Raw genomic sequence first — 18,922 nt, 5'->3', positions numbered from 1 at the left:
GTCTGAAGAGTAGGCAGGTTGCAGCACCTCAGAGGAGATGCTTCACATCTCCTTACCGAACAAAAGGAATTTTCAAGCCAAAAGATCAGGATGGAATTAAGAATCAATGACTTTGGATAAATATCTACAGCAAAATCTGGACACATTTGGAGACTTTCTTACTCTTTTATCTCCGCTTTTAGCATTTTTTTTTCACCCACAAAGTCTTTTTTATTGATTTAAATTAAATATTAATTCACTTTTCAAGCTACGCTGTAGAAATTTGATCAAAGGCAAATGGTTACTATAATAAGTAGTTGATAAATTCTATAAGGATAGTGTAATCTATAACTTTTCTTTTAAACAATAGCACTGAACTAAACATGTCAAAAGACTCTGGGACCAACTGACATGCACCATTACACAGATACACCCACAATATATGGGCTAAAATAGCTTATTTCCCATTAAAAGGAATAGAAACAAGACATCTGAGTCCCTAAGGCTTGTAAGCTTGTAAATCTCTGCCAGGATTATTAAACGAGAACATTATTTAATTAGTAATGGTACTGGATGATAAACTCTACCTGCTTTAAATTTAAAATACGTAAGACCAAATTTCCACAGAAAAAAAAAAGGCTCCAGATGCAGGGGGCTGTTTAGGACATGAAAGATTTGGATCCAGCTTCCCGCTTTGTCACAGACTTTCTGTGTGACCTTAAAGTAGATACAGCGTACCTCAGGTCCACATTTATACAACAGGGCTTCTCTGCCCTGTCAAATGACTGTAAGTCTCATATCACTCAATATTACACGGAACTCAGTACTAAAACAATGACATTAGAGACAGATGGGAATATACATCTACTTGTCTGCATTTAATTTGTAAGCAAGGCTCATTAACTTTACTCCCCAAATACAACAAAACTCTCATGCTTTCTTTAATACATGAGTTTTCACCCCAGAGGTAAGCTTGTGGCACTAAATCTTTACTAGGAGTGATTTACACAACAAAAAAGCTGAGAATGTAATATATTCTCAAGCACAATATAAACCCCTCTGTAGTGTACCTAGTTTTCAGGCTGCTGTGGTGACATGCTTGTGTGACTTACCACCTCACTTTGCAGAGTAACTTCTGTATGCACATGCCTAACACATACACATGAGCTGTCAGTAAACATGAGGGAACAGCTGTCCCCAGCTTAGTTTAAAATTCTGACCTACACAGTTGGAGAAAACACTGCTTTGCTTTCACAGAAGGAATAATCTCACTCACAAGTAGGTTAGTCATCAGACCTCCTCTCTCAGGAGATGGCTGTCACTATGCCGAAGTTCCCTGCTATGAATGGAAAGCTGTATGAAATCACATGGCCGCCATCTTTGACCAAAAGGTCTGACAACAGAAATAAAAGCTATGTGAGATACCAAGCTAAGGATTTTTAAGAAGAATTGAGTAATAACGCCATGGCTTTTAGGAACCAAAACCCTAACATGCACTAGAATTTCAACATATTGAGATACTCGGTGACTATATTTCTCTTATTACCTACCTTGTCCTTGGTCTTCTTTTCTTATGATCTCTTCTAGCCTTAGGGAAATCATCTGGTGATTTGGACTGCCTATTCCTTTTTTTTTCTTCTTCGCGTCCTTACCATATGAAATAATGCCAGTTCTACATCTGAAATATTAAGTTACTTACACAGCATGCAATTTAGTTATCTAAATCACATGTGTTATTCCAACTAACATGCATCTTGCTGCTGATACAGGTTTCCTTCCTTTGACAGGCCATGACAAGCCAGTCAGAGCTCCGACACTCCACTCTGTCCCCAGGACAGGCTGTCCCCAAGACAGCTGCCCCTGAAGCAAGCCCTTGTGAAGAGCCCGGTGCTGTTCTGCGACAAGGCTTCATGCAGCACTTGCTGCTGTGCAGAGGCTGAGCTCTCATCATCACCAAGCCTGGCGGCTTTGAGGGTTTCCTATGGTTAAAGGGCAATAGTGAGATACTATTGTGCAAAAGAAACATTGACACAACTGCAACTACAGATTTTGTGGGGAAGAAAAGATGGCTTTTGCTGTTCAGACACAACTTGGCTCTGTGTTTGATATCTTCATTTTGATCTGTTATCTCATTCCCATTTTTTTAGACTACTGTAAATCTCCTTTAAGAACTGTGTTTCAAAATAGCACCCTTAAGCCCATGACATCTACCTTATCTGTGACAACTCACCAAACAAAGAATGCCAAAGTATTTGACATCATTGAATAAATTTATCAGGGTTTTCCATCCACTGAAAAAAGCATCTTCTTTTTTCTTACATGCTAAATCAATGTTACAGCAATGCACACCACAGACAACATTTGGCTGCCCTTCAGCTATAAACATGCAAATCTCAAGACACTTAGGTGAACATCTCTCTGGAGGGGAGATTTTGCTAGAGAAGTTTTAAAACAATAGTTATGGTAATATTAAAAAATAAGCATTTTAGCAAAAATGTAAAAATGTTGTGAGATTCCTCTGTTTAGACCTAAAGAAAACAGAAAGACTTGCTTGACTTCTAATTGACTGCTTCATGCATGTATAATAGGGAAAAGAAAACTGTAGTTGTAGATGTGTGGGAAAGGAAAAGGGGAAATCAAGTTAAAAACATCCATTGTTCTTGTAAGTTTTACTCATGTACCTCTGTGCAGGGGCAATGTCATTTCTGTGCCCAGAGGTGCTATTTGCCTATGGCACAGCATTGAAGAACTGTCTATTATCGCCCAGTAGGAATGAGGAAGCATTACCATGGGTGCTCCTGCAGCAAACTGATCTGCCACAAGGATCTACAATTAGCAAATGCCTTTGAAGCATTACTCCTCCTGACAGGACCACTCGAGTTCAGCCTAGTTCCCGAGGAATAACACTCCTTTTCACACAACTAGAATATGAGGAAACGTTCAAGCTTTTGAAGGTTTTCCTCCCATCTTCCTTTTTAAAGAGAGAGGGGCAAAGGCATCAAAGAGATTTGCAGTTGTGCTTCCTTTTCGCAGTGACTGACACAGCCTCTCCCGCAGTTTGCATGCTGGCTTTCAGCTTGACTTCACAAGCAGAGGACATCTGTGCCTGCACCCTGCCCTTTGCAGCTGCACTGTGCCTTTCCAGTAAAGCCCTCAGGGAGGACACCTCCATGAAAGATTGGCAGCAGTAAAACCCTGCCAGCAACTGTGCTCTGTTAACCCCTTCTCTGTCACACACAGACTTCTTCTCAGGAACATGGGCTTTAGGTAAGGCTTAGGGTTTGGTTTTAAATCAAATTAGGGAGGAAATAGATGAAGTTACATTAATGTGAATGCACTATTGCTGAGATGCTTCAGACAAGCTATCAGGGATTCAGTGCAATAATGCATATTTCTAAGATTAGGTTTTTCCTTTCAATTTCATACATGCTTAAACTAAAAAATTTATTTTCAAATAACAACAGAAATCAGTCTGAGAGGGGACACCTGTGAGTCAGACATACCAGCTCTCATCCTCAAAGCATCTCATCATCATCAAAGGAAATTAATTTGCTTTTGGAAAAGAGAAGTATTTCAGAATAGCATATTCTTCATACAGACATTACTAACATCAGTGACACAGTATTTTAATAAAACTTGTCCCAGCATTACGTGTTAACAAGTACTAAGAATGCTTCCTAAAGAGCACATCAAACCCTCATCTATTCTCTCTATAATACACTCATCAAGCAGATTATCTTTCAGTCCAAGATCTCTCATCTCTGTCAGCTACTCTAATTAAAAGACTCTCTCTTCAACATACTTATTTCATCCAAAACTACACATACAAGCACGTAACAAACTGCATTGATTCTTTCAGAATTCAACAGACTGAAGAAGCTAATATTATTGGCGCAGCTACAGCATTTTGAGTAAATTTTTCGTACATCATTTAGAATTAAATCCATGCACACCATTAGGCAGCAGAATATATCAATCTAAAATTCAGATTACAGTAAATTAGTAAGAGGTTCACTGAAGCATGTATAAGGATTGACCTGAGGGTCAAATGTTGGCTACCAAAAGTATTTATAAAATACAATATTTACCATAAGAAACTAAATGCAACCAGAAGTTAAGAAACTGTTTGGATCTGTATGTTTGTGATATTGGACTGAATTCTCCCATTTAAAAATAGCGAAATAGAACTGTAACAAATGTGTACGATCTGACTATTGGAGCAGACTTCAGTCTGGTTGGTATTTGCTACGGATATCTCTTTCTTTCTTTGCTATTGTTTTTTTTTAGAACTTCACATTTATTTCTGTGGGTAAGATTGCCCAGTTCATTTTTCATGGTGCACCCAACCTCGTCTTATGAAAACACAGTCACGAGGAGGGGCAGGAAACAGTGCATAAGGCTAAAATGGGACCAGGACACACATCCACTACCAGATCTGGTGGAGTGAAAATGCTTCTGGTGAAAACATTTGATTTCTGAGTGCTCACTAGGATGTCCTAATATTCAGATAAGGGGACAGGGGAACTTCTTCACCAATAACTGCATCTAATCCATCACTAAATCACTATGCCTATTAGCTGACTCACGAAGAGGAAGGACAAGCATTTACACCACTCTCTATTCAGTTTCCTAATAGGCCACTCTAGTGGTGTTATAAATCAACTTGCAAAGTTTTTTTCCTTTTCTTTTTTTTACTATTTTGAAAAATTCACTTTTAAGTCAAGTTAAAAGACATTTTAAAGACACAGAGAAACTCTATTAATTTAGCATTCAATCCAGAGGCTTTACCTTGTATACCTTCTAAAGTAACTGGTCAACTCTGTACAGCTTTGGTTCCAATAACATTTATTGATTTTTGACAGAATAAACAGTAGAAGTGTAGGGACTTTTTATTCTGTTTCTCACAAAAAATAACTGTGAATTTTCTCAGATTATAATATCTTTTATAATGAACTTTACTCTAGCATGAAACCACACCCTTCTTCTGTCTTCAAGCTTTCATGTTTCATTTATTAAAGTAACAGAACACAAATATAGATTTCTAATCCTGTATGGAGAAGCACTGTCTTTCTCTCCAACATACAAGTTGCTCATTAAAGTGATCTGCAGGACCTTCTGGACACGGAACCAGATGTCTCACAGACCTGGTGCCACTGTCCTGACCTCTGCTAAACACCCTCAAACACAGCCAATGACAATGCATGGACCTGCACTTAGGTAAAAGACTGTAAAACGACATAGAAAATCTTGAATCATAAGGAAAAAAAAAAAAAAGCTGACCATAAGGGGATAGGGGAACTTCTTCACCAAAAGCTGGTCATGGGCCAAAGGAAAGGCATGAAAAGCCACCTGTGCTCAGCATTAAGAGTTATTAAGTGTTCCATCATGACACAGGGGAAAACAGCAGAAGCATTTCAAAACGACTCCAGGCTTTTGGTCCTCATTCTGAATTCATGAGCTTGGCCTGCCCATTCCCAGAGCTTTAAGTGGGTTTCCAGCCATCTGAGTTGGAGATGCAGAAGTGGCTAGTTATAATTCCTGCCACAGAATTATAAGTGCTCGCCATTCCTGAAGTTAACTTACGTATCTCCAGTAAAGAGACTAAACTGTACCATGCTGGCCTGAAGGGCTGCTAAGTACTGAACAGACTTGTGATCAGATACCTCCCAAACTTACAGCCTCAGCTCTAAATTATTTCTAAGTCATCTGTTCATCCTGCTTCAATTCTAAAAAAAAGGCTGTATGGTTCAGTGAAACAGGACTGGCCTCATACCTATGTACTCTTTTCCTATTAGATGTTTTGCCTTTTGTGCTAAATGCTAGTAGCAATGGCCTAAAGTGCTTTGAAGTCAATGTCAGTGTTATGACCGAATTCAGGGGCACTAGTCAAATTTTTCTGTGCTATAATCTCACAAAATGTATTTGCATGCATACATACAAAAACCACAGACCAAGATACTTTTGGAACAGTTTTTTCAAATGGCATTTATCTCCACAAAGGAAGTTATATCAAAATTTTTAAAAGAAAATCTATAAAAATACAAGGGCTTTGTGAAAATAATAGAAATGGAAATGAGTTCCAAATTCTTCTCAGAACAAGCCTGTAACACACTTAGATGATGTCTTGCAGTCTGCAAAAGAACTACCTTACCTACTTTATTTTTGCAATATCCACTGTTCTCCCCAAAGCCAAACACACTGGTAGATGCTTCAGTAAAACAGAATAGTCAGGTCGCCCAAGGATCCTTCAGTGAGTAATCCAAAAAGAGGCTACAGTGCTAAGGAAAGAAACTGTGACAACGGGAGTTTGTAAACAAAGCCTAATGCAATTTTTGTCTGTCACAGAAATCCAACTTAGTGAAAGAGTACAAAAAATGGGACCATCTCAGGAGTTCACCAAAAATACCATCCCTAACAATATGTGAAATCACGGCAAGCTGGACTGTCCCAAAGAATGTGAGCAGCAACCCATTCCAATGGGGCATTCTGCAAGTGGCCAGTGACACCTGAAACTGTCACTGCAACTTGGCTATCCTTGGGATAGCTCTGGCCTGCGCCACACCTGAGTTATTTAAAGCAATGTCTAACCCTTGTGGTTGCTTCAGGAGAAACCTAATGAACGATGAGTGAAGACACTGAACTCTGGGTAACAAATGTACCCCAACATTTTGCAGTGAAGCCCTCTGCTGCCTTGGAAAGCAAAGATCTCCCTTTAAGAGCTGTTTTGTGAAGAGCTTTGCTGGTTTTGAACTTTTAATTACCTTACCTTTTAGAGGCTAGAACAGAAAAGCTTGGATAATCCTAGAAGCTTTTTTATTAGTTCAGTGAAGCACTAGTTTTTAGGCAGGAGCTTAGGGGAACACAACACCATTGCCCACAAGCAGCAGCAGGCATAAAAATGTTCTCAGTGAGGAATGAACCTGAGCCTCAGAGGTCAGATAAGACTCAACCAAATTCAGGAGTTCACCTTGCCATTCAGATAAAAATTTCCTCAGACTTCAGGTCTGCATCCTGTGTTCTGGTTCCTGTTTTGCCCTGCATTTTAGAAGAAATCCTTTATGAATATTTATAACAAGTAGTTACAAGATGACTTGAAAATTCAGCAAATATGATTCAAGCAGTTTGTAGGCACTTAAACAGAGAGAGAAAACCACTGCTCTGATTGCTTCAATCACCTCACACATCTTCTCATTGTGCAATATTGTGAGTTTAAAAAAAAACGGGAAAGGCTTAGCTGTCAATATTATATATACTTACACATAGTATATCCATAGGATGAGCTCCAACAAATCCAAACAGTTATTTTGGAAATAAAGGCTAGTTTGTTAATAAGTAGACTTAATGGTTACAGTGGCAAAGTAAGCATGCTTTTCCAAGACAACCTGCTTCTTCCCATTGCTGCTTGAGAACACTAGAAGACCTGTCTCAGGTATAGTATGTGGAATTCAGGTATTCACTCACCCAGAATGCCATAAATTCATGTGAAAAGGATACTGTACACTTATGAAATTACTTCAAATGTAGGAGTGTTTTCTGGGTCTCAACCAGTGCAAATCGAATACACTTACTCATCCCACCTGAAATCCTGGCCTTATTGCACACCTCTCCAAAGAGAGAGTGACCAAGGCATGCAAAGAGTAGACTGTGAGGGCTTCATATAAAAGCTCTACTGGGATACTTTTTTGATCTCAAAGTCACTTTGAAACAGCTGTGCCAGTGTCACATGCTTGTTTTCAATATTCCCTCAAAGGACCTGGGGTTCAGTGCTATGCGTCAAATATTCAAATATCTTCGCCAAATAGAAAACTCATGAGTCTGCCATATGTCAAGATAAATACCATGCTTTTTTCTCTGAAATAAATAACATGCAAAAATCAGAAAACCCAAACAAAGGCCAGTTTGCAGGTGATCATATAGATTGTTTTGCTCTCAGCTTTGCAAAAGCAAGATGGAGCCTGTTCATCCAGACAAAAAGTGCAGCCCTTTGTTTCCCACAGATTTGGTCTGGATAATGCTTTATCATTTAATTTATTAGTGTATCTCCCTGACATTTGATTGCTTCCAAATATCTTACATGAGAGAAGACAATGCACTGGCAGCTGCTTACACAGAACGGAAATACAACATTTTTAGGACATATGATCTGTCTCTGGGTGAAGTGAAAGGCACAACAGCCTGGTCTGTCCACTCAGGCATTACACAGCTCAAGTGACATGTCACAGCTGAAAATCCAGCCCGTGAGATGCCTCTGACGTTATGGAGGGGCATGCTGTAATGCCCAAAACATCACCATCCCAACTAGAAATACTGCAAGTACATATTTTAAAAGGTGTATGCAATTGATGCTGGTCTACACTCGATTTATGGTAACAGCTACAAGAAAAAGGATATGAGCAGTGGTAAAAAAAGCAGTCACTGTAGAGTTAAACTGCTCTCCTAAATTATGGATACATGGCACTGGGGTAAATCAGAATACTGCTTTCTATCCATTATGGCAAAAGATAGCTGTTCTCATGAAGATTGTACCTGCTGGTAATTCATGGTAATACCGTATCTTCCAAATCCTAGTAGGTTTCTCTGTGCAAGAGCTACTGTATGATTCTGTGAATGGTGTCACAAGTGCAGGCACACTCTACTTGTTACTTTAAAACTTTATTTTGCATAAATTAGAACTTATTACCAAATATGGGAGATGGAATTCCCCCAATTTTTAAAATAATTATTCCTGTTTTTTTTCCCCCTTTAACAAGACTCATCATCAATACTCTTTAATTTTCCTTAATGTGTCCATAAAACCAGAGTCAGTGAAGCCCCTTATCACAATCTAGAAAGGAAAGTTCCCCTCTCTCTGTTCATACAGTGAACAGGGATATTCCCTGGTGCCAGTGTCTGAATATGAGTTTCTGCATCTTTGCCCCTGGCACTGCTTCCAAAATTTTAGCATCTGTTTCACTGAGAATTAAGTGTCAATAATAAACAGGACAGTTGAAAGGACATTTTAATAATTTTATTCCAATAGTAGTTTTTGGTAAGTTCTTTTAGTAAGTTAGCAGCAAGACCTTTCAGCACACAACCACCAAGATCTCAAGCCTAGAGGGAACCCATATGTAACTAAGGTATTAAACACCTCTGGAGCAAGATAGATCAGATTGTAGCTCTATTCCCATGATACTTCAAGCTGACAAAAAATGCTGAATCATGAGTTACATGATACTCCATATAAGAAGTATAAAGAATGTAAATAATCTTTTAATGACCAGCTCAGCAGTGAGCATACATAAGTTCTTAAAACAAAATCAATTAACTACTGCCAGTCTTCCTTGTTCCTTGATATAATATCTATTGAAAAAGCAATATATTCACTTATCTTTCAAGACATTAAAACACTTGAGTTATTAAATATGAATGACTAGGATCAAATATAATCTCCTTTTCTTACAGTCACATTGACTGACTTTATCATTTGGGACAAGAAATAACTTCACCTTAAAAGCAAAGAGTGGTATTAAGTATCCTCACCAAAAACATTGGTGAGATGAAGGTACGTATTTGTCACCAGTGACCATTCTCTGTGCTTTACCCTAACTTACTTTCAGCAGATAAATTTCTATAAAGTACTGGGAGTGACAGTGCAAACCGTAACATTCCTGGTAGTACATTCAGATAAAGGTTCGTGACAGAATTCCCCCCAAAAATAAATTGAAGCCAGAGGTCAAACAGAAGTTCAACCCACACATTAGCTAGAAAACACCACTTATCTTCAATGAATGTTATCATGCCCAATGGTATATTATATACAATACAAAAACTTGTTGGACTTAAACTAATACAAAAGCCATTCCTCACATTTTAGAAAAGAGAAAGTCTTAACTCTGTAATGTGCATCCTTGGTCTAAGATAGATGGCAAAGTTCATAGAATATAAGCTTTGTAGGGAGAAATATTCACAAAATCAGGATGACACAGAACAGGTCTAACAGAACTTAAACTGAGAAGAAGGCATAAGCAAGAAAAGTGTTTTGTTCATATAACACAACAAAGCATGCAAACATAAAAAATGTATTTCTTTCACTTGAACACTTTAATATCTTTGTACAAACATCCCGCTGTTGGCACTTTGCTTATGTGTGATAGCTCTTTTTCACAATATATGAATCAGCTAAAAGTTTTCCTAAAGTCCTGTGAGTATATGTGATGTTACCTTCAACACAAAAAGAAGCAGTAGTGTCCCATTAATTGGGGTTCACCCCTGAATGAACACTGCATGACAATCTAGGAGATCATTTATGAGGACTGGTAAAAGAATACTGAAATGTCCTATATCATACTCAGCTCTGTTATGAAGTCATGCATGACTCTGCTACTTTGCACTTACCCCAAGACCCCTCTTAAGTGGTTCTGTAAAGAATATGCATGAGCGTCAGTGTGAATTATATATAAGACAGACTCATGGAAAATAAGAATCAGGCCCCTAATGTAAAATAGGTGTGCTCTCTCTTGGCAAGTCATTGGGGCAAGCCTACCCATAATGCACTTGTGGCTAAATAAATATTAGTGGCCTGAATCTCCTCTTCCATGCATCTTTTTTTCCCCATGCCCCCAAAGGAATTTTTTCTCATAAGGGATTGATAATTAATAATTAATAAGGGAATACTGCACACAAACTCCTCACAATTTCCAGTCAGGCTTGGGATAATTATACCTTCTGTAATCCACAATCCATTAGTTAGCTGATAAATTAGTGTGCTTTTTACAAAGGAAGAATACTCATGTTACAGTTTGTAATAAACCAGAAAACTAACCCCAAGAAAAAATCAAAATTAACAAAAGGAAATAAGGACAAATCAGCCATGCAGTGAAACAAACAGAATTAACAGAGAACACTTTCAACCCCATCAGGTTTCATATAACTTTAAAAAAAGGAAACACCATGCTACTAGTAATTTTTTTAAATTATTGACAGGTTGGTCAAAGCTGCTGCTGCACTATGGATGCTATGTAAGTCCAGCAATGTCAAATAGAAGACCAAAATATAAAAATAACTTTTTTTTTTTTTTTTTTAAAAACAGAGTTTTTACAAACTGCTGTTTACACAATTAATATAAATAAATGCCTGGTCTAAAAACTCAGATATTCCTCTGGACCAAAGAAGGCCAGACTCATGTAAAACTCTATGGTTTGGGGACCAGACCTTGGTATTTTCCGGGATGCAGTATATGCAAAATTCCTGCTCTTTCTAAATCCCAGTACTCCTTCTTATTTCATAGCACTGTATATTCTGAAGTGGATGGACTTCTGGACATCTTTATCTTAATCCTACTTAAAAAGCTTATGAATGAGAACACCAGAAAATGGAGGTGAATCCTGTATTCCTCAGCTAAAACACCTACCGAATCCACAGGGAGCTTTGCTAGGGTGAGGACTAAGCAAGAACTGCTGTGCTTCTAATATGTTAATTGGTGACTGAGATTAGGTGCATGTCTTCATTTACTAAAATTAAAAAAACTCACATAGCAAAGTGTGCCCATATTGTGCTTGACCTATAATATTCCTTTTTTACTAGCTAACCATAGTTTTCATTTCTTGCCACATATCCTTCTTGCTTTGTCCTATTTACTGTTACAAGTCCTGTAAAACACCTGCTGCTCATTCACTGTCACCTTGTTCTGTTTCACCTTGCTGTAAGTGCAGTCAATGGCAAACCTTTGCTGACCTCGAAAGGCGCAGGATTTGTCCTGAGATGCCTAATCCAAAGCGGGACTCCCTCTTAATTCAGTAAGCTTTGGATCAGACCTAGAAGGGATCTTGGCAGAATCAAGAAGTGGCAAGACACAGTCAAAAATCAAAACCACATCCAAGTGTTTATCTCACATTCCTAATCTCTGATGTGAAAGGGATTAAAAAGCAAGCTGTTCCTGTCAATTGCTTGGATGCTACACAGGATCTGAATGACTGAACAGGCATCAGTAGGATAGCTATGCACATTGATATGGTTTCATTTCTTTCTACAGAAGTCTGAAAGGGAGCTAGTATTAGAATTTGAGGCTCATGGTAATATTTCTTCACTTGGTTCCCAATTTCCCACTGTCAAAATGCCACCATCCTTTCCACTCCTACAGAGGAAAGAAGATGGTTGTGCCTCTTATTTCAGGACAAACCAGCAACTTATTTGACTGAACAAAAGATGAGAAATCTGAAAGTGATGTTATGCAAACATTTCTGATACAACCTTGCCACAGAACCTAACACAGTCTGTGATGGCTCCAGACTCTTTCAAATTACATCCAACTGATTTCAGCACATTTTGTTTTATGTTACCCAAGTTTGAATGTATTGTGATAGGTTTTTTTCTCCTTTATGTCATTCAGACAAGTTTCTACAGCTGTCTGAGATGCCATAGGTGTATCTGACTATAATTTTGGCTCATATATGTATTTAGAGACTGAAGGTCACTAGAAAGAGAAACTGAGTGCATGTATTATGGTGACTTCTAGCTACCAGAACCACAGAAAAACCACATCAAATGGCATTAACTTAGACAGAAGGCAACTGAAATAATGAAAATCATTACAACATATATATATATACAAGTGCAATGTGAAACTCCCTGTAGGAAGAAAGGATACATCTATAACATTCAAAGCAGGAGATGAGGGAAAAGGGAAATAAAAAGGTAAAAAATAATTATTTAGACACCTTGGGAAATTAAAGAAACGGCCACTTTCATCTGCAAAACCTGAGGAGAAAACTGGTCTGAGAGCACAAAGGGGAATTTTCTTAACAGTTCAAAGTTGGCCTAACTTCTTTTAAGCAAATTCATGACAGGGCACTGTTAAGTTATAAGAGTTTGGTCAAAAGCAAGCACTCATGAAAGTTTAACCATCATATATTTCATGCAAAAGAATGAAAGCAAGTCACAGGCAAAGAACCGAAAAATCAGTATATTCATTTTGTTTTATTCATCTGGTTCATTTTACTGTGTTGACTCCTACCTAGAATTAGGAAAACACTAATTCAGCATATGTCTCAAGCCCTAAATGCAACTGCCTTCTTTGATATATATATATATATATATATATATGTATATGAAAATATTTCACAAACAAATCTGCCTGCTGGGTGTCACAGAGGCAGCATCCGTGACCAGGCGATCTCCCAGGTCACAGGCAGCGTGTTTCAGCTGCATGGCTCAGAAAGGAGATCCTCCCGCCTGCATCCAGGAGGACAGATCTGTTACGGAACACATTGGTGACGTTTCAAGCCAAGCAGGACTGCGAAGCTGGTCCCTGAGTCCTGCAGGCAGTGTAGCAGCTGTGTCACAGAAGTGCTGGGGAGGCTGATGGATGTTACCTTGTACCAGGGGATCACAGTGTGTAACACGGCTTCCCTGAACCCTTTTTGGCACAACTTATACCCATCTGTTTCCCCTCTGCTCCTTCCCCGGGAGAGGAACATATGGCCCAGAACATGTATCTCAGAAGCAGAAAATATATTCATGTAGTTTTCTAAAATATTCTGAATACTTTAATTTTTCTTCTATAAGCTTTTATTCACTATGAATCTTATTATGGCAGAATAAATATTTTTTTTACAAAATTAAGTCCCTGCTTAAACAGTTAGGTAGTCCACAATGAGAATTTAAAATTTAAAAAATTGTGTATTGTGCTTCGATAGTAAGAAGTTGCTATTGCAAGAAAAATCTTTGCCAAGATTCTGGTTTTTGGCCACTGCGCCATCATATTTTAATACTTACCTTAGTCCAAGAGCATTGCAATCAAAAACAAATCAACAACAGAAGAAAGTAAAACCACAGTTAAGCTTAACATGAACATCTAAACATCGAACATTTTTGTTTTGAGTCATTCAAACTGGGGACAAGCTTCCACAATTTACTGTATCAATGAAACTTTAGTCAGCTTGCCTGTTTGAAGGCAGCAGTACTAGGACAAGGCTTCATCTGAATGTGTTCTCACTTCTCACTGAAGATATATGTATTTTACACACATATGTGTGTATAAGTGTGTATATATGTATAGAATATATACTTGTTTATATACATACACAGCATACAGATATATACAGGCATACATATAAATATATATATATGTGTGTATATGCACTTTAATATTTTTATACAGAACACTCTAATGCTTGATTGCAAAAATGTAGTATAAGAGAAAACGTACTGCAATCCTTGCCCAGTGTAAAACCATGCCAGACCAGCTGTTGACACTTTGATAATCTACCCAGCACAACTTATGAAACACTGACACCACACCTATGCAGAGCCTGTAACAGGACAAGCAATACTGAAATGTACATTTCTCATAACCAAATGGTTTTCTAACAAACAAATAAATAGTGGTCTCTGGCAGTATTTTCATTCAATATGAAGTCCATTAAGAATCACACAGATGTTTCTGATCACATTACAGCAAAAGCACAGTACAGTAGTTGCCTAAAAACAACTGAATTCAGCAGTTTCTTCTGCTGATTTCAGTGGGGTTTAGGACAGATTTGGGTGTATTCACTTCATGATATGTATATTTTTAGATTCTTCTTTTCTCTGAATATTTTAGTGAAAGTTGTCAATTCCTCAAAGTCAGACGCATTGGTCATGAAACTATTTTCTACTGTCTTTGTGTTAAGCCTACTGTTTATCTTACCTTTGCTGCCACAGATGAGTTGGGTTTCTCCAGCAAGTCCCAAAGCTTCTTCCTTTTCTCTGGGCAGCAGGTATTATCAAACTCTTCCCCTTCTCTCTCTCGCATTGTCTCTGCCTCTCTCCTCAGTTCCTCATTCATTTGCTCTTTCTTTTGATGGTATCTTGCCTGGCAGCAAGATTCTAAATATATCTCATCAATCCCCCAGTAATCAAGCTCCTGGCCAAAAGAAAGAGCACACATTTCTTCCATCATATGTAGTTTCCCTGTCCTGTAGAAATTCAAAATGGAAGTGAAAGCCCCTGGGTGTCGATCAAAAAAATATTCGTTTTCATTTAGATTATAGTCATCACATACTTCTAGCAGAGATTCATGGGTATTGCAGTCTCTGAGCTTTCCTAATCGTGTCCTTGGAAGTCTGTCCAAAGTCCTCCACAGCACTTCATGGTTGAGCCCACCGACATTTATTTTAACTCTCCGTGAGCAGGCTTTGCTCCTAATGATCTCCACTGGTTCTGGAGGGAGAGAAAGGGTAGACCTTGAAGACTTTTTGGTGATCCCTGGTGGAGTCTTCTCAGCCATTCTGAAAAAGATGGACTTGTAACACCAGAGTCCTTAGGAGAATGAGCTTGGACACTACAAATATTTGGGCAGAGTCCTCTTCAGACAGACAGCTCCATTCCTGAAGCTAAAAAAGACAAAAAATTAGAATATTACTATGTACAATATATCCCCCAATCTCTCTCTCTCTCTCTCTTTGCACACTTTAATATGCAGACGAAAACTTAATGTTAGCAATTTGCTCTCTCTATAATGATACTCTTCTGTGGTGATATACAGAACCACTGGAACAACTGGAACAGCTAAGAACACTATGTTTAAGCAAAGGAAAAACTTGTACTTCTGCATTTGTGAAAATCAACTGTGACGATTTGTATAAAGGACTTGGAGGGTTCTGCGGTTTTTTTAAATCAGTTTGTGATGCAGCTATGTTAGCTTAATCTGATTACTTGGCAGTTAATGTATGAGGTGTGCAATGGAAAGATTGTAGGGATATCCATAAGAAAAAAGTAAGACAGAGGCCAGTCTCACTTTTATTAAAGAATTCAAATTTGGGAGATACTGAAACTGAATAAAGCAGTTGCAGCATACCAAAATAACTAAACTGCTTCTCTCCCTCTCCCAACTCAAATCTTGACTTGCTGTATTACTTCATGGGTAAACGTTATTCACCAAACTATTGAATTGTCATCATGACAAGTCAAATTTTCTAGCACTAGACAATGATTATTTCTTTACAAATAGGACAAAAGAATCCTAACTCTTCCGCATCCAACTGACCAGTGATACATGTTATATAGGCAAGGGCTGTGCATACTGTTCTCTGGACCTTCTGTAAGGCTCTTTTCTGCCCCACTTTTCACCTGTTAAATTGCTGCAGACAGCAATCAGCAGCATAATTTTTAATAATCCACAAGTGCATCCTCACTCACTGTGCCTAGCGCTGCAGTGAACTCTGAAGTGCAGCTGTTTGTCACTAAATTTGGAATATCAGTATCGAACAGGAAGGAAACCCACTCACCCGCTCTACTATGGTCAACTGTCAGACACAGTGCTTAAATAATAACCTAGCAATGGTATCATGGCCCAAAGGGAGAATATTAAGGATGCTTAGACAAGCTCCTGTTCCAAACTTGGAAAATCCTCTTTAGTAATTTCCCAGAGTTGACATCTCCTCCTCCTGTTCTCTGCAAATCAACAATTCAACAATTTGGGGGATTTTGTTTGTTTTCTTTTGTTTTGTTTGAAATCAAGTGAAAAAAGTCCAGCTTTAAAAAAGCGTTTGATGCACACAAGAATTTGATCCTCTTTGCAGAGTAAGCATGAAGGTTATGATGGGAGGGATTCTTATCTATAAATACATCAGGAGTAAACACCTGTGAGGGAGAAGAACTATTTGTACTAAAGGACCATGATGGCACAAGAATAAATGGGTACAAATTCACCACGAAAAAAGGTAGAAATTTGGAAGAGAATTAGAAGGTCACAAAGACTAGATCATCACCAAAGCAGTGAGGACCTAGAATAACCCTTTATTAAAAGTATCAGGAAAAACAAAGAATTATTTCAGTGTGTCATCAGACATGCTTATGACAGTATTGACTATGTTGCTGGCATAAAATTAAAATTGTTAAACCTCATTATATCTAAACATTAAAAGTTCCTCCAACAACAGATAAATTAAGACTCAGTCACGTACAAAACAGGTGTTAACAGACTGCCATGTCCAAAAACATCAGGAAAGAGGAAAATGGCAACAGCCCAGAGCACCACCATTTTAGTTAGCAATTTCATTGTCAAGCTGAACACCACAAAACCACAACGGCCAAAATTTTCTGCCTCTTCCCATTCTGCATCCAGCACCACAGTGTGAAGATCCCTCCTCATCTCCCAGTGCAACCTAGAGCACTTCTGGGCCTAATTACGTACGGGTTTAAACCTTTAATATTTACATTCATTCACAAAAAATATAATCTGATAACTCCACTTGTAAAGATAAACGTCCTACCAAAATCAAAGCCCTGGCATCAGTAGTTTTACACAGTATATGTACCTTTCTGTTGTGTTTGTTTTGTGTTTTGCTTTTTTCCTCCTGACCTTAGGCTGACTTTTTCCTTTGATTTTACTCTCTTCCTCATTGCCTTATATGCAAGGTGAGACTTCTGAGAAGGCAGGGACTCAAGTCTTCTCAAGATCTCTTCACTTAAGCATCTCCTAGTGGTCTGTGATGCATTTATCAGTCTTCTGACATACAGACAGCCACACAAAGAGTAAGTATTTATGAGAGGATAATTCTCTACAGAGGAAATATTTGCAAACTTTATTTTTTAAAAAAAATCCTTTTAGACTTTAATGTACAACGATGTTTCTCCTTTAAAGGTTGTCTTATATAAGAAAACACAAAAATATAAGAAATTCATAGAGAGGTTCTGTCATTCTCCATGAAATCACTCAAGTCTTCAGGCAATTTCTAGAGACGTTCACTGGTTTATTCATTATTTTATCTCAGGGAATTATTCTTTTTTTTTAAATGAAAATGTGTACCCTAATATTAGCAATATCGAGTAAAACATAGTAGAAATCAAGCAGCTGATCTTAGGTTAACCATATCCTCATTTATTTTTCTGACTGTAGAAACTAAAGATGCACGAGACTATGCATCGTTTTAGCTTTTCTGCAGTGTAGTTACCACACATGTTCAACAATGCAAAAATTATACTGTCAGGAAGACTGGTGTAAAGCTGATAAAACATTTTCTGGTTTGTCAGTATAATTACTGGTTGCAGCTTCCTACTTGAGGAAATGTGACTTTTCTAAAAAGCTTTAAAAACCCAGTGGCCACACTAAAGTCAGCAGTGAAACACTATTAAGTTTAGTGTTGAGAAGGTGTTATGTATATATGTACCAAGGTATGAACCAGAATTCACAAAATGTAGCACTCTGAAAAGATAAAAAATAAAACTCATTTTCCCAAATGAAGAATCTTGAACCATAGGGGTGATTTTTGCCTTTTTCACAGAGCTCCATCATAAAAATATATACAAGAAGCAGAGTATATAACTTTAAAATAAATAAATAAATTCTTTTAGTTAGCTTCCTAACTTTTCTTCCCACCTTCATTTGTTCTTCACACTTCCTTTTGTTCTCTGATGATAATTTTTTTAAAATTTCTTCCTGCACAACTTTTCTGCAAACTTGGGCTACAAAATCTGTATTTAACTGTGCCTTTAAGAAAAACATAGAATCTCCTGAATTGAAAGGGACCGAAAGAGATCATCAAAGTCCAACTCCTGGCCCTGCACAGGACAGCCTCGAGAATCACACCATGAGCCTGAGAGCATTGTCCAAATGCTTCTTGAACTCTGTCAGGCTTGGTGCTGTGACCACTTCCCTGAGGAGCTTGTTTTATGCCCAACCACCCCCTAGGTGAAAAACCTTTCTTTTACTAATATCAAACTTAAATCTCCCCTGACACAACTTCAGGCCATTCCCTTGGGTCCTATCACTGGTCACCACAAAGAAGAGATGAGTGGAAACTGTAGGCTGCAATGAGGTCTCCCCTCTTCTCCAGGCTGAACAGACCAAGTGACCTCAGCCACTCCTCATACGGTTTCCCCTCCGGACCCTTCACCATCTTTGTAGTCCTCCTTTGGACACTTTCTAATAGCTTTAAATCCTTCTTATATTGCAGCACCCAAAACTGCACACAATATTCAAGGT

At 38.1% G+C, this 18,922-nt stretch overlaps 1 protein-coding gene across 2 annotated transcripts in view; it reads right to left on the bottom strand.

The window, feature by feature from the left end:
- KCNB2 (potassium voltage-gated channel subfamily B member 2) overlaps positions 1-18,922 on the bottom strand; it is a 197,141-nt gene that overhangs the window by 163,886 nt on the left and 14,333 nt on the right. For both annotated transcript variants that reach the window (XM_039379842.1, XM_027744626.2), the window contains exon 2: positions 14,645-15,329. In XM_039379842.1, coding sequence (XP_039235776.1) covers positions 14,645-15,223 — 579 coding nt within the window. In that variant the 5' untranslated portion in view covers positions 15,224-15,329. The remainder of the gene's footprint in view (positions 1-14,644; positions 15,330-18,922) is intronic.

The sequence above is a fragment of the Pipra filicauda genome, unplaced genomic scaffold (assembly GCF_003945595.2).
Source record: "Pipra filicauda isolate LSUMZ 115617 unplaced genomic scaffold, ASM394559v2 scaffold177_size2800117_pilon, whole genome shotgun sequence".
In the NCBI taxonomy this organism is placed as follows: domain Eukaryota; kingdom Metazoa; phylum Chordata; class Aves; order Passeriformes; family Pipridae; genus Pipra; species Pipra filicauda.
The sequence above is the reverse complement of the archived record's forward strand: the minus strand, read 5'-3'. Positions and strand labels throughout refer to the sequence as shown.